General features: G+C 41.3%; 1 protein-coding gene across 1 annotated transcript in view; it reads right to left on the minus strand.

Annotated features, from left to right (window-relative positions):
- Positions 1-4295: 4295 nt before the first annotated feature.
- Fam114a1 (family with sequence similarity 114 member A1) overlaps positions 4296-17066 on the minus strand; it is a 57599-nt gene continuing 44828 nt past the window's right edge. The window contains exons 10-14 of the mRNA XM_051174017.1: positions 16553-16705; positions 14812-14951; positions 12077-12149; positions 7316-7369; positions 4296-5930 (exon numbers count right to left, since the gene is read on the minus strand). Coding sequence (XP_051029974.1) covers positions 5814-5930; positions 7316-7369; positions 12077-12149; positions 14812-14951; positions 16553-16705 — 537 coding nt within the window. The 3' untranslated portion in view covers positions 4296-5813. The remainder of the gene's footprint in view (positions 5931-7315; positions 7370-12076; positions 12150-14811; positions 14952-16552; positions 16706-17066) is intronic.

Raw genomic sequence — 17066 nt, forward strand, 5'->3', positions numbered from 1 at the left:
GAACAAATATTCTGTTTGATTGTCAAGTATCGGCTTGTCCTTGGCTCTTTCTAGCTTTCTGTATGCAGCTGGGGTAGAAATCCCTGCTCTTGTGTTTCTAGTTGGATCATCACTGGAAGCTCTGATCAGAGCTTCTCATCTGTAAATGGGTATGATAGTAACAGTAGCTGTCTTATGTGATTGGTGTCGAGTAGATGAAATAGGGTGCTTACATAATGTGTCTACAACACCGGAAGTAATGTTTGTGGCTGGCATCACCACCCCCTTGGCAGCCAAGTCCAGGGGGCAGGAGCATCAGCCAGGATTTTTTTTTAGAATGAGTCCCAGAATCCTATGACATTTTGTATTGTCTAGACAAGGCTAGACAAAAACTGCCATGGCCCAGGAAGCCAGTAGATGTCCAATGTCCAGAACAGTGTTGATTACAGTACCAGGCTTCCCTGGTGCTGGAGAAGGGAATGGAGAGGGGGGAGGAAATGGAGAAGGTTTCATGTTGTCAGAGGTACCTGGGAGAGAGCACATCTAAGCTGCTTGGTTTAAGTGTCTCTGACAGGATAAAAAACCAGTGGTGAGAGCTACTCAGGAACCAAATAACCACACATGCTCCAATCCTTGTTTGTTCTTGGTCCCTGTTTGTTCTCAGCTGCCTGAAAACACAAGCAAAGCTTTGTTTGTATATCTACCCCAGGGCTTCAGAGAGTAAAGCCTGTAAACCTGAGCATTCAGATCTCCCTAAGACCTTCCCCTTTCATTGGATGGTTCCACAGAGTAGTTCAAAATGCTAGCTAGTGAGCTCAGGCTGACCTGGGTTCAAATCCAGGCTCTGTTGTTACTCATACAACTCTGGGCCAGTTACATAACTTGTCTGGGTCTCAGTGTTTTTGTTCTTGTGGTGGAGATTATAATCTGTTTGGGTAACTGTGACTGTTTAATGGAGTCATGTATTAAGCACTGAGCACACAGTATGTACTAATGATGGTCATGGTTGAAGTTCTGAGTGGATGGTTTTCTGGAAAACGTGGAAAGGGGAATGCCAAGAGAAGGAAAAGATGGACAGATTGTTAATAATAATAATAAAAAAATTCTACTAGAGGAACAGGATAAAGATGGCAAGGACTCAAAGGCAGAGCTTGGCTTTGCTTTCTGCCAAGGTTTCGCCCATCTGGCCTTGGCGTCTATATTGGCTTTTCCTTCCAAATAGTATCTGAGAAGCCTGCCTTTGGAACACGAAGGGCAGGAAGATAGATCAGCTCAGAATTACTCCAAATTTCTGCACTCAGGGAAGGCACTGAAGACATCACACATTATTCTTTTCAAGTTAAATTTCCTTTGAGACTAATGCAAGAGGCAGGGCAGTCAGGTGAGATGCAGTCACTACAGGCAGACATAATCCTATTGCTTTTCAGCTAACAGCTCATGCAGAGAAAAGCCCTCGAGATCCAGACAAAGGTAAATTTAGTTCAGATCTCAACCTAAAATCTAGCCCTTTGCAGTCAGTCTATCTATTCCCAATCTGTGATGACCCCAAACACTAGAAATAGTAGAAATAACATCAATACATTCTCATTGTTTGGGTTGTCATAATTTGACCATAAAAGCTGAACATTCAAAATGTGCAATAACTCATTATTTTTAGGATGCAAAATTAAAAAAAAAAGTGACAGAAACTTCCTTCAGACCTGTCTAGTGGCAGATATTTCTGCAGATCATTAATATGGGTGAACATACAGAAAATAAATACAAACCTGCCTAAGCCTATGGGATGGGATAGCTCAGAGTGTAAAACACACGGTTAAACACCTCATTTATTTTCTTTCCTATGAAAAATGGCTGGCTTGAAGCCACTCCCATGGCATTATGAATTCTAATCAACTACAAATCAGAACCCAACCACTGTTCTAAGATGGATTTCCAGTATGATCTTTTCTGAAGTGCTTTTATAAGCATGGTAATTGAAGGTGCCAAGCTGAAGCCCAGATCTGAACAGTAGAATGTAGGGCATGTTTAAAATGAGGATCAAAGAGCAATTTCTTACATTATCAAAAAGCAAAACCAAAACAAACCCCCAGTTTGTCCCTGTGGAATAATTACTTTTATAAAGTTAAGCACCATTTGAAGTAGTGTAGCGTGACCAACCTCATCTGCTCAGCGTGTGTGCTCGTGTGTGCATGTGAGCACACACTCAGCACTTTTCATTTTAGGACAAAGAGAAATGCAGTGATAATTTCAAAATTTGTAAATCTGAGTGAACCCTGTTCTTGTTCCTTGAACAGGCAGTGTGGCCACCTGCCCAGAAGGTGCCTCTTTGGATTCATAAACACCTTGGGGCAGGTGTTTGCTTCCTGCATTAGGGCTCTATCTGGTAGTTGACACTTTTCTTCAGCCAGCACATTGTTAAAGCCTCCTTCTTAGGAGTTGACTCTGAAATGTGCCCCCAACCCCAGGCTCCTGTTTTGAATTTTTGTTCCCCAGTTGGTGGCATGTTTTTCCTTTGTTAGTGAGGGAAGAAAGGAGGGGGTGAGGGAGGAAAGGAAGGAGGGAGGGAGGGAGGGAGGGAGGGAGGGAAGGAGGGAGGGAGAAAGGCCTAGAAGAGCTAGCTGGTGAAAGCATGCTGTTAGGGGCCTTTGAAGATTTCTTCTAGCTCCTGCTGGACTCTCAAATCCCTTCATCTGCAGTGATGTGATCAGCCTCCACCACAGGCTCCCACAGCCACACACTGCCCAGTTTCCTGTATTTTCTCCATTAGGACGGGCTGAAATCTTTTGAAACTGTGCATAAAGAAAATTGTTCTTTCCTTAAACTGGCTTATTAAAACGTGTGAACACACTCCTCTTGTTCTGCATCTGGGGTGGGCTGATTCTTTGTTGGTGTGCAGGGCTTCCTCCTGTTACAGCTTCAGCGAGTTACACTGCTTCTTTAACTCTGAGTCTGTGTGAGACCCAGAAATAGCACATACTCCTGTTCTCAGTAGGAGAGAAGGCTAGTAAGACTGTCCTTTAAAAAGACTGGGACTCTGTCATTTAGATCTATGTGTATCAATGCCACAAAGCAATTTTTTTTCTTGAATGTTTTTTGCCTTGAATTTTAAACATACGTTGGCATGTTTTACTTGGCACAGACACAGGGCTATAGTCAATATTTTGATCAGGATTTATTTTGTCACTTGATGCAAAATCTGACTTTGCTTGTTGGGGGTAATTTTGCACAGTGCAATGGACTCAATTTACATAAAGTATTATTGAAGTAGTACCGAACTTCCATGATAAGCTGCTAAATCATTCATTCAGTAATAGTCTCACATTTCCCCAGGTCTCAATCATGTGTTTTGACAGCTTGTAAAGCAAAGCAGCAATTATTTCAAAGTGATGGTGGAAACCAGTAGTGAGAGAGAGAGCAATCCTAGAAATGGGTCTACAGCCAAAGATTATCTCTCTTAAATAGTTTAATGCACAGGCTATGGATCACACACTTTCAGTTCGTGTCTCCACTTGGCAACTTGAATATTTTTTTTTCACTAAAAGGTAAATAAATGAAGTGTTAATAATGTTGCTTATTTTTTTTTAAAAAAATACTTATCTATTATTTTAAAGAGCGTTTTAAAAAACTTTGTTGTAGTCTTACAACTTTTGCTGTACACTGAATGGATGTTTAGGCAGTGTTTTAAAAATGGGGTCTGGAACTTGCTATGAACTTGAACTTGCTATGTAGCCTAGGGTGAGCTTGAACTTTTGATCTTCCTGCATCCTGAGTGCAGGATTACAGGCATACACCACCATGTTCATTGAACTTTTCCTCCAGGTGTATGTGTGCCGTGCATACATATTTGTGGAGATGTGTGTGCCTGTGTGCACCTCTGAGGAGACCACAGGTCCACTTGGCCATCTCTTCTTCTACTTCCTTCATTTCATTTTCTTTTGAGACCTGGTCTCTCACTGAACCTGGAGCTTACCAATCACGGCTGGCCAGTGAGCTCCAGGGGCCTCCTGTCTCCAGGGCTTGCTGCAGGGAGAACAGGTGTGCACCCAGATTTCATATGGATGCTGGGGATACAAACCCATGCTCAACACTCAACACTGACAGCTGAGAGACTAAGTCTGGGAATGGAATTCCTTTGAGGCATTTGTTTGTCTTTTATATTTCTAGTTAATGTAAAACCCATGTGATGTGAAAAAATTACAAATCTAGATTTTTATTCTGCTTTATACACAAGAATTATAGAAGTCATGAAGGTAAATGTGACATTGTTATCAGTTAATCACCCCCATCCTTAATATCAGAAACATTCCAGATGTCAGAAGAGGAGAAATGAACCTTTGCTTGATTTTATGAGAGAATTTTATTTTCTGGGTTGCAAATAAATTTTCTTTATGGTTTTTATTTGGTTGTTTCAGGAGACATATAGCTGGGAAATAAAACACAGACACACAAAAATGCTGCTGAGAATATTCAAATATCGACTTGGCCTGCAGGGAACAGAGACAGTTGATTCTATCGCAGAAAAACAGAAAGGCACAGTGACTTTCTCCATTGGGTGACTACACACATCATTTGCCCTGGGACAGCCACTGGGCATGACTATTATGGACACTGCTGATACGGATGGCAGTGAGGGTCTGGAACAGAAGCATGCCACAGACCCCACCCTGTCAAGAACAGGTGCGTCTCAGAAAGGGCCCAATGTCATTGCCATTACTAGCTGCAAGGTCTTCATGGCATCTCCCTGAATCAAGTTACCACTTGTCCAACACACGTCAGTATTTTTTACCCTTGCCACCACAGTGTGTATGATCAGTTTAGTAGGTATTTTTGGAATGCAGGTAGGTCTGGGCTTCTACATGCTAAAACCCTTTTAATTTTCTATTGAAATATATCCAAGTTTTTCAATTTTGACATCATACATACTAAACTAAAATACTTCTTCAGGCCAGGCAGGCATGATTGTGCACACCTTTAATCTCAGTACTTGGGAGTCAGAGACAGGCAGATCTTTGTTTGAGGCCAGCCTGCTCTACATAGTGAGTTCTGGCTGCCAGGACTACATAGTGAGATCCTTTCTCAAAAAAAAAAATTTTTTTTTATACCCCTTTTCATACATATTTCTAACCTAGAGGTAATTTTGGTATTAAAAAAGTTTAGAGAGGTTGAAAAATCTTAATAAATTGAAGGGTAGCACATTTTAAGTAACCACCAATTTACTTGGTCCCTCAAGTGTTTCAAAGTTTTAAAAAAAAATCTTCTTATCTTAAAAGATGTTAAAGATTATTATAAATCATCTTTCAGAACTTGTCTCTATTAGAGTAAGCTCATATTCCTTTATGGTAAACACATTGTAGGTGCTCAGTAAATTTTGTCACAAAATGAATGACTACAAAAATATATTTATGTCCTTTTAAAAAACCAAATGTGTAGTGTTATTTTTGCTTGTGACATTTATGCAACAAAATGAAGTTCAGTATAAGAACTGACTTAGAAAAATAGGAATACTTAGAGGGAAACATTTCAAAGATGTACTAAATCTAGGATCTCCCTATGGATGTCTAAATATAGCATATTTGACCAGGGAAACATGTATTTGTGAATGAGCTGAAAATTAAAGGAAAATGTCAATATAACAAGTATAAGTTTAAGTTAATATAAAGAAAATATAATTATTGATAAAACAATAATATACACCAAGAGAAATGTTAATTCTCTGTATTTGCAAAACTGTGCAAAGTTGCTTGTAGTGTCCTCAGATGGGTGGTCCCGCCTGTGACGGTGAAGACCATCGCCTTTAATTGGTATGTAGGGAAGAGATTTGGCCTGCCACTGAACTAGCTGGAGTCTAGCGGGGTCTCAGCCTTCAAAGAGCTGGTGTGGATGTGAGAGACCTGTAATACTGGGAGCAGCAGCTGGAGGGCATCCTGGATGTATGTGGTGCTGTTGCAGCCCTGCAAGAAGGAAAATGGAACTGAGGGATATTTCCATAGTTCAGTTTCCATGGCTGTCACTATTAGACAACATTCTTTTTCCTCTGAGGAGAGGGAACACTATCAAATTACAACTTCATGAAATTCTTACAATGTTCGTGTAAGTATCGAATGTAAACACATGCTTTTGGATGGAGTATGCTGGGGTCTTAATTATGTAAATTAACAAAATGAGATAAAACATTTCCATGGGCTTTTAAGGGATGTGAGTGTGTATAGATCCTTGGCCCAGTATGGCCAGTCTTATCTACCCCTCTCTTAGGTCAATCCTATGGTCCTGAAAACACAGGACAAAGACCAGCATCTAAACCACAAATGGTTTACAGAAAGCCCTGCACAGAGTGCACTGGAGGGATTTTTGTAAAAATGGTGAAGTTTAGGATATCTAGAACATGAATTTCTTCTGGACCAGTGAGTAAGTATTGGGTCTCATTTGTGGTCCACAAATATGATAATGTACTAATGTGCACATTTAATCTGGAATCTAGGATAGAGATTTGAGGTAGGAGACTCAGAATTGAGACAGAGTCTCAATTTCCAGCAATGTTGCCAGCAATTCTTAGGCTGCATTTCTGATGCTTTGTAAACGCCAAAGGTTTTACTTGGCATCTAAAGGTGAAGAATACGGTATGTGCATTGCCCGTGTTCTGCACCTGTAGCAACCCTTGCAAGTGTTTTAATGAAAGATCCTTTTCCACTGACCACGTGCAGAACACAGGGTGCCCGCGCTCTAAGAGTCGGAAGGCATCTTGGGCTGCATTTCTCTTCCTTCAGTGGGGTCACTGGAGCCACAGCAGTGCTAGAACAGCCTCCCATCTGTCTAGCTGGTGCTATGAGTGAGCAGGCAGGTCAGGCAGGAAGCCCTCATCGGGGACTCTACCCTTGTTACTGAATAGGCAGACAATCTGCATCATTTCTGCTTACGTGGAGCTTAGACTCAGCTACACCAAAGGTTATCATGAATGAAGAGAAATGTCTGTTTTTATGAAAATCACCTTCATTGCAGCCAATAATCACAGTGTCAAACTTGGCAGCAGAAAGCTGCCTCTGCTGGGGGAGACAGTGGCAGGGAAAAACCTGCAAGCTTAGCATTTCCTTTGGTAATCAGAAATTCTTGAAAATTAGGCATTGCTGCTCTACCAGAGGGTTTACAGCTGGCTGAGCTACAGGAATGTGCAGGCGCGTACAGGGGCACACACACACACACACACACACACACACACACACACACACACGGAGAGAGAGACTGAGAGACTGTTAGAATTTTGATAACACTTGCTGGAGAAAGAACATAGCTGTAATGTTCGCTTTGATCCGGAGTACTTTCCTCTCTGGGGGCTACTTACCTCTAAAAGCACACTATTGATCATGGGGTTAAGGACTTCAGCCTTCTTGTTGCTCTGTGAAATGGAAAGTATGAAATTGATAGATTAGGGGCTCAGACTGATGGGAGATGTCATTCTGTATATATGTTTCTCTTATTGGTTAATGAATAAAGCCCTGTTGGCCAATAGGACTTTATTTACCCAGGCGAGTTGTCTCTGTCAGTTCCAGAGTTTGTATATTGTCCTTCTGTGGTCTTTGATGGAGTTGAAGACAGATAGTTATGGCTATAGTTTTCCTTAGTTAGGATTAAAGATGAGTTACATATAAGACTTTAGACTCACAAAGATAGGATAGATGATAGAATATTTTCTTTCAATCTTGCTAAATGTTAATGGACTAACTATTGTTAACTATAGTTCTTATTTGATAGCTGTCTTGTTATATATTTTACTATGTTAAAGTTAAAAGCCTTCTTTTTATTTTAGACAGAAAAGAGGAGATAATGGGAGATGTCATTCTGTATATATGTTTCTCTTATGGGTTAATGAATAAAGCCCTGTTGGCCAATAGGAAAACAAGACAGGCAGGACTAGGAGACAAGGAGGATTCTGGGAGATGTAGTAGAGTGGAGTCAAGATGTAGGACATGAGAGAAGAGGTCCAGACCCTTCTTTCCTGTAAGATAAGACCACGTGCAAACATTTAGATTGATTGAAATGGGTTAATAACTAAAACAGAGCTAGCCAATAAGAAGCTCTAAGCCATTGGCCAACAGCTTTATAACTAATAGAGTTTCTATGTGTTATTTTGGGACTGACGCTACTCTGGAACCAGACTGGCAGGAAAGTGCTCGTAACACTCATAGTGTAAAGTTTAGCACATCAAATGTGAGACACCACCTTGTAGAGGGATGTCTTAGGGAGAGGAAGGAGAGAAGTGTGTGCTTACTGTAGACCAGCCTACGTGTCTGCACCTCCCTTATGTGACCTCTAATTCTACCAGCAATCCTAGGAGAGGTACGTGCTCTGATAAGGCTAGGCACTAGATGAAGAAATAGCAATCCTGAAGGCTGAGCTATTTGTGTAAGTTCACATTGCTAGAAATGTGAACTCAGATCTTTTAACTGTTGGAAGTTTGTAGCCAATGGGATCCTGTCTTCTACTTGCACAATCTGCCTGACACCATCCTATACCTAGATCCACTAAACTTACAGTGTTGACAATGAATTTGTCATGATTTTGATTACTGTGTTTGAAAACTCTTTTGGATCTTTATGTAGCCCAGATTGGCCTCAAACTCATGATCTTCCTGCCTCAGGCTTCCAGGGGCTGGGATTGCAGACAAGCATCATGCCTCACTGCACATTTTAATTAATTAAGATATTTATGTAGCTTATTGAGATGTTTATCCTTAAGAAGTTTGTTCTACTTATTTCAAATTATGTGTATATCTGTTAGTGTGGGCTATGTGCATGTAGTGCAGGCACCTTCGGGGGCCAGAAGAGGACGTCAGATTCCCTGGAGCTGTAATTATAGGCAGTTATGATCTGTTCTATGTGGTTGCTGGGAACTGAATTCGGGTCTTCTGCAAACGTAGCTCAAGTAGTTCATGCTATTAACTACTGAGTCATCTCTCCAGGCCCTGAGCTTTTTTTTTTTTTTTTTAATTTTTTAAAATTTTAATTTCATATTTTGGCTTTTTCAAAATTTCCTTCACTTAATTATCCTAGTAGTCCAGTCTGTCTGTTCTTTCTTGGTTTTCTTTGTTCCCTCTTTCCTTCTCTCCCCACCTAAGCTGCAAACACAAGTCTTGTTTCTGCGTTATCTACAAGAATATTAACAAGGTGTAAACATCCTTAAATATAACCTTCAAACACGTCTGCAGAATTAGGTTTGAAAAACACAAGGGTGTGCACAGTATGGAGAACAAACCCTATTTCAGGTGTTCTAAAAGGCAGAGATGATCAATATCCTTATTTATATTATTGGGCTGTCAATCAGCAGTCTTCCCTACCTAAATTTCTCAACCTACTCCTACAGCAATGAAACATTAATGGGGCATTCTTAGTGGGCTGCACTCCCTTACTGTACCTAGGAGGCTCCATGGCAAACAAAAGCTTATGAATTAAATATATCTTCCAGAGAAGTCTCCCTTCATTGGCATTACTCTACAGAGGGTAGTGCCTTGCTAAGGAAACCACAATGTAGTCTTGTGGGAGGTAGGGGAGAACCTCTTTAAAAATGCAGTCATTTTAGTAAGTAGCCAGAAAATCCATTATAGGATATGCTTTCATGTTTATGTGATTATCAATAAACCTCTAAGATATAATCAAAATGAGGGCAATAAAATGACAACGGTTTTCAGAATCAATGAGATGTGTGAGCAATTTAAACGGAGTCTGGAGAGCAATACACACTCATTAGCTTCAAGTTATGAATAATAGCTGTTTTGGAGGACAGAAACAATGACAGATGCAAATGATTCATCATAGCTGCAGACAGGGCTTTGTGGTGGTGTGGTGGCATGCCTGCAAGCTCATTTTAAGATGTCATTTCCACCATCTCCAAATGGACAACACATTTGCTGATTTGTGCACTTGAAAATGTTTGTACATGCATTTGTATCTGTATACAGTTATTAGTCCAAGCACATATCTACCTGCTAGAAACTTGGCTCAGCCAGTGGAGACCTTGGCTCAGGAACAGACCTTGGCTTGGTCACCCTAGGGCTTATTAACAATGCAGGATCTCTGTCCTCAGTTCACACAGACTGACTGAGTAAGACTCTGCATTTGAACAAGGTCTCCAGGTGGTTGATGTGCATGGTAAGGTTGGGGAAGCACTATGCTAGGGTATAGCATGGTACAAGGAAAAGAAAACACTTTCACAAACATTACCCACCCCAGGAGAAAAGCTTGTTTAACATAAATCGTATAAAACCCACAGACACCCTGGAACACTAAACAGTTTGTTATCTATCTGATGCCTGATAGGCTGCTGTGGGAGCCAAAAGATCAATGAAGAGGCCCAGGTGAATATGGTCACCTCTCTGGGATTTGGGTTCCTCAGTTAGTGAACTGCAGAAATCGAGGAGATGGAACAGAGGAGGTCGGGGCCCTAAACGGATGAGGCCAGCCACCAAAGCCTGTTTTCAAGTACTTGAAGTACAGGGTTGTGCTTCATCCAGCCTGTCATACCAATGGCTTCCATTTCCCCATCACTCTGCTTACAGACAATGACATGCCATTGCTGAAAGCCTAAAATAAGATAAGCCCAAGGCATGTGGAGGAAACCAGACTCCAGACAGCGGAGTGGATTGGTGGCCCGTAGCTCACCCTTTATTCATACATAGAGTGAGTTACAGGAATATGGGAGGCAAATATCCCGTTTCTTTTGAGAACTGCTCTTTACCTAAAGTGCAATTACATCACAGTAGCTAGGTAGTCTGTGTGACACAATCTTGTTCCCAGTCACTGCTGAGTGACACCAAGGTGGACATGTGACCATGTGACCCATACCAATGGCCTTTCTGGAAGTTCTCACCCAGGAAAAAGGAATGTGAAACGAGAAACACGTTAGTGATGTTTCAGTGTGGATGAGATCTACCGCTGGCTCCCCAGAGCTGGTCACAGTCCTGCCTTCCATAAAGCCGCCAATTACCTGGGCAATTTATAACCCACCCCGGAGGCCTAGGAGAGAGCATAGCCCTGGCTTCAGACCTCCAGACATCCCCAGAGAACTGTCCATTGCAATCATAGATACTCTAACTAGCCCAGATCTTGCATCTAGGACTTTAAAAGAGAAGTAGAAAGGTTAAAGAGGAATGGTTCCCCCTGGCCTCTTCCTGCCCTACTAGGATGGGGCTTTATAATATGACTGATTTCTCCCCCCTTGCCATGTATATGTGTGTAGCATGGAGGGGAAGTCACACATGTTTGCTTGCATGTGAGGGTGTGGGTGCATGTGTATGGAGGCCAGAGGTTGATGTTGGGTCTTCCTCAATCATACTCTACTTTATTTCCTGAGACAGAGTCTCTTGATAGACCTGGAGCTAGCCAATTTGGCTATTCTAGCTAGCCATCTTTCCCTGGAGGAACCCCTAATCTCTCTCCTCCCAGAGTAGTGACATTACAAGAAGGTTCTGGGGATCTGAACTCAGATTTCCATCCTTGCACCTCAAATCTTTTATCTATGAAGCCATCCCCCCAGCCCACAAGGACTACCTGTGACAGAAAAGGACAACCTGAATATGTAATCCGACATAAATGCAGTTTTTCAAAGCTATTATCTTGAGAACAGAAACACTCAGATGTTAGGTGCCATTTTGTTTTCTTTTGAAACTTTTATCACATGTGACTGTGATGAGAGAGTAGTAGTGAGTGTTACCATTTAAAGTTAATTATATTAATAGAGATTCTTGAAATCATAGATAATAAGCAATGGAAAGAAACCCTCATTTGACACCCTTTCGCTTAATATATGAAATATATCAAGATATATTGATTTATCAAGATATAATGATATCTGACCCCTCATCCCACAGCTCAGATGTCTGAAACAGCAGACTGGAGTCCACAGCCCAGACAGACAGCCAACTGGAGTCCACAGACAGAGGAGAGCCCTAGGCTGATGGTATTTAGAGGGGCAACTTCAGCCTGATTTTAACAAACAGCATGACACAGCTCTACTTACTGAGTTATCTCCAAAGGTGTCATATCCCATGACTCCTCACAGCTCCACTTCCCTAAAAAATGTAAGAAAAGGCTCCAAATTGTACTCTTACCCCAACAGTGGTTAAAGAATTCGTAAACTTCGTTGATAAGGAGGCTACTTCATTGCACATTGCTGTGGTCAATCTGAAATAAGAAAAAAGAGGTTTGAGAGTTTCCCAGAAGTAAAGGAACTTAACCCTCAGGAAAATTAATGACATGAACACAGTATGACATCAAAGTGACAGCGCATACGTTTGCAGTCAGTCTACAAAAATGAGCAGTAGTCAATAGTCTTCCAAAAGCCAGTTTCCTTTCCAGTTTAATTAAGGGATAACCATCTAATTAACTTGCCCTCCTTTTACAATCAAAACCATGTGAGGGAAATATCAGGCTTGAACATCGTCTTCATAGGACTGGAAATTCAGGCCAGGTGGCTTTCCTCCAGTATCTGGGTCATTTTAAAATAATGGATGTTCACAGAGGCACTTAGTCACATGTTATCTAATGACTAAACTGGACTAGCCAAGTAACCTGCATGGGACATACAGTGGTAATTGCAGAAAGGGGATTAAAACTCAGGCATTTCACACACACGCACACACATGCACACACGCACACGTACACACACACCCACACACAATGCACACATGTACTCATACACACATGCACGCGCGCACACACGCACACATACACAATGCACACATGTACTCATGCACGCACACACACGTGCACACACACAATGCACACATGTACTCATACACACACGCACACATACTCACGTGTGTACACATGCACACACATATACAATGCACACACGTATGCACACACACACACAATGCACATATGTACTCATACATGCACACACACGCACATGCACACACACACATACACAATGCACACATGTACTCACGCACGCACACATACACATGCACACACACACAATGCACACATGTACTCATACACACACGCACACACGCATGCACGCACACATGCACACACATACACAATGCACACACGTACGCACGCACACAAACACACACACATTTTTTGGTGATAGCGATGTACTAAGCAAGCATTTCACTCCTTCTTCCTCTTTTAGCGGTGTGATTTTATGTGACCCAGAATGACCTGTCTTGATTTACAGGAGGTCTCCTGCCTCAGCCTACAGAGAACTGGAATTTGGGGCATCATATCCAGCTTCTCTCTGTATCTTGATTACGTTTTTACTATTGCCTCAAGATGCCCTAGAAAACGTCTTTAGGACATCTCAAAATTACTTTGGCCATTCTACTTCTAAGTCTTTACCCCAAGAAAATAAAGCAGAAAGACAATATTAGTAAGGATGTCTATCCTAACACCACAGATAACAAAGCCTGAAAACAACATAATTGCCAAACAATGTGCGTTCTGTCTGATTTTGTCTTAATAATTGGATCTCGTGATTTACTGGTGATAAAAATGCTATTAGATTAAAATGTTCCAGGTTAAAAATCTTAGATGCTAGAAGATCCACTAAAGTCAGTGAAAGACTTTTTCCCCCTTTTTTGATAGATAGGGACTCTATCTAACTGATACACTCCGAGTTTTCTTTGTGTGTATGTATGTAGATGCTTATATGTGCATATGCCACATGTTGGGGGAAGAAGGTGTGTGTTGATACCTGTGTGCCTTCCTTAATCTTTCTAACCTTCTTTATTTATTTGATTTTCAAGACAGGGTTTCTCTGTGTAGCCCTCACTGTCTTGGAACTCACTCTGTAGACCAGGCTGGCCTGGAACTCAGAGATCTACCTGCCTCTGCCTCCAGAGAGACAGGACTAAAGGTGTGTGCCACCACCACATCCAGCTGGTGCCTGGAAAAGTGAATGTGAACTATGTGTGTGTGTGTCCAATGTTTTTTCTTGGTGGCTGCTTGGCTCCTTTGTTCCAGTAATAATAGAGGGGTATTTGGACATCAGCTAAAATTCCATGTCATTATACACAATTATACACATAAAAGTTAATAACTTATTTTTTAGCTCTGTTTCTATTTTAAAGATTCCATGTCAACTATTTTCAAGTGCATATATATATATACATGTATATTTGTGTTTGCATAACACTAGATAAACTAATAACAACAACAACTGCTTATTGAAGAACATAACTACAATGTATGATGTAGGAATATACTCTGCAGAGAACTGGCTTGCATTAGTGGCTAGCATGCCCAGAAAACAGATACAGGGCCTCTAAAGTCTCTGAAAAAAGTGGTATGTGTCTGTCTACTTGTGTGCAGGTGGCCAAGAAGTTACATTATAGTATCCTGTCTATGTAGGTGCGACATAAAAGTATAATTACCCTCAATGCTTTGTGATGAATAATTTAGTGTGTCTCTGTTTTTTTTTTTTTTTTTCAAGACAGGGTTTCCCCATGTAACCCTGGCTGTCCTGGAACTTACTTTGTAGAACAGGCTGGCCTTCTAACTCACAGAGATCCACCTGCATCTACTTCCCGAGTGCTGGAATGAAAGGACTGTGCTACCACAGCCCAGCTTAGTGTGTCTCCTCTTAAATCTCATAAACAACACCTTTAACACCTTTGTTATATTATTATTGTTATTTATTGCTGTATAATATCTTTCCTAAGGGAGTCCTTATTTTTTAAAATAACCATACAGTAACAGAACAGTTGACATGAAAATCTAACTCTTCAGTTGCTTGGAGGATGTGTATATGTATATTTGAATCACACACACACACACACACACACACTCACACACACACACACACACAGTTTACAGAGTAAGAGTTTTAAGTGTCATTTACTTTATCAGAACTTTTGCTTGGTCCTGAGCTGGTTTCTCCTCTTCTTGTCCATGAAGAATTAACTCTGCAACTTTATGAAGTTGCTCAATACAACGCGCAGTTACTTCAGCCAGACTCTCGATGGATAGCATATACACTTCCTGAAATGAATGCACCAAAAATGATAACTCACTAATCAACCTCTTTTCAAAAATCTCTGCTACATATATAACTCAAAGGGCATGGGTGATGGTTTAGTCAGTGAAGTAGTTCTGCATGAGTTTGAGGACCTGGGTTTGGATTCTCAGCATCTACATAAATGCTGCACAGCTTTAACCCCAGGTTTGAAGGATAGAGAAAAGCTGATCCCTGGGGCTCACTGACCATAGACAATTGGGAAAGCTCCAGGTTCAGTGTGAGACCTTAACTCAAAAAGAAATGAGGTGGAGAGTAACTGGAAAGAATATGAGAAGTCAGCCTCTAGCCTCTGCACAGAGACAAACCATATATACATTGTGTGTGAGAGAGAGAGTGTTGTGTGAGAGAGACTGTGTGTGTGAGAGAGTGTGTGTGAGAGACTGTGTGTATGCACGTATGTGTGTGTGTGAGTGTGTATGTGTGTGTGATAGTGTGTGTATGTGAGTGTGTGTGAGGGTGTGTATGTGTGTGTGATAGTGTGTGATAGAGAGAATTTTTGTGTGTGTGTGAAGGAGAGTATATGTAAGTATGTGTGTGTGAGTGAGTGTGTGTGAGAGGGAGAGTATTTGTGAGTGTTGTGAGAGTGTGTGTATGTGAGAATGTGTGTGAAAAAGAGTATGTGAGTGTCTGTGAGAGAGTATTAAGTGTGTGTGTATGAGAAAGAAAGTATGTGAGTGTGTGAGGGTGTGTATGTGTGTGTGTAAGAAAGAGTGTGTGTATGTGAGTGTGCATGTGTGAGAAACAGTGTGAGTGTAAGAGAGTGTGCATATGAGTGTGTGTGAGAAACAGTGAGTGAGTGTAAGAGCATGTGTGTGTGTGCAAGTGTGTGTATGGGTGTGTGTATGAGAGGCAAAGTATGTGTATTGTGTGTGTATGTGTATGTGTGAGACGAGAGAGGACATGAGTATGCGTGTGTGCATGTGAGTGTGTGCTGCCAGGTCCCCAGGGATAAGACAAACCTAGTCACACTCGTGTCTTCAACAGTCAGAGTGACACTGGGCACACCATAGGCGGGTGGTGAGTAAGGAGTGTGGAAGAAAAGACAAATGGAGGAACTTCAGTGAGTGTGCTTCCTTGGAGTGATCTACTTTAGTCAATTTAAAATCGGAAGCCAGCATAATGAGCAATCATTGCAGATGACTTTTGGAGCATGGGCAGGACATAAAGTATACACATATAAATGTATTAAACTGCGGGAAAGAAGCCACAGCAATGAAAGTTTTTAGGGAAAAAAGAGCTTCAGTTACCTCATTAGTGAGGGAACATAAAGTCAATTTATAGTAACAAATTTGCATAGAAGACGGAGATTTTTACTGTAAAGACAAATCAATTATGCTTCGGAAGATCTTTCTGCTTTTAAATTACAAAGTCGTGGAGAAAAGCTACAAAATGTACAGGAAGATAAGCCAAACGCTCTCTGAGAACAGGGAAACTGGAGCGTGTATTACACTCTCACTTTCTAGAATATAGGGCATGGTGTAATGGAAGGTGGCTATCCTCACTTGAAATGCAGCTGCTAATAAGATTATCACAGATAACTGTGGACGATGCAGAGTGGATTTACCTCCACAGTCTTAGCTCCTTTTCCCACCGCTTTGTCCTCTTCAGGCTCTTCAGCTTGCTCTTGCGTTTTCTTTTCCTCCTCTGAGCTTTTTGCCACATCTATTGACAGCAGGCTTTGGTCCTCTTCTACCCAGTCATGAGCTTTCTTCATGGCCTGCAATGGCACCAACCAACAGTAAATTTACCACAGGGGTGTGAAAACCAAGTCATTTCAACCCAGATACTCCAGGGTGGATGCGTGGAGCCATTTCGTAAGCTCCTTAGATGGCAACTTTGTCTGTAGAAACTATAAACTACAAGGGGGTAGTTTAAACTTTTAAAAGGGCATTCAAAAATAATTTGTTTTTACTTTATGTGCACTGATGTCTTGCATGCATGTGTGTCTATGTGAGGGCTTCAGATCTTGGAGTTACAGACAGTTATGAGCTGCCATGTGAATGCGGGGAGTTGAACCCAGGTACTTTGGAAGAGCTGTCAGTGTTCTTAATCTCTGAGCCATCTCTCCAGCACCTAAA

The sequence above is a fragment of the Phodopus roborovskii genome, unplaced genomic scaffold (genome assembly GCF_943737965.1).
Source record: "Phodopus roborovskii unplaced genomic scaffold, PHOROB, whole genome shotgun sequence".
NCBI classification, from domain to species: Eukaryota; Metazoa; Chordata; class Mammalia; order Rodentia; family Cricetidae; genus Phodopus; species Phodopus roborovskii.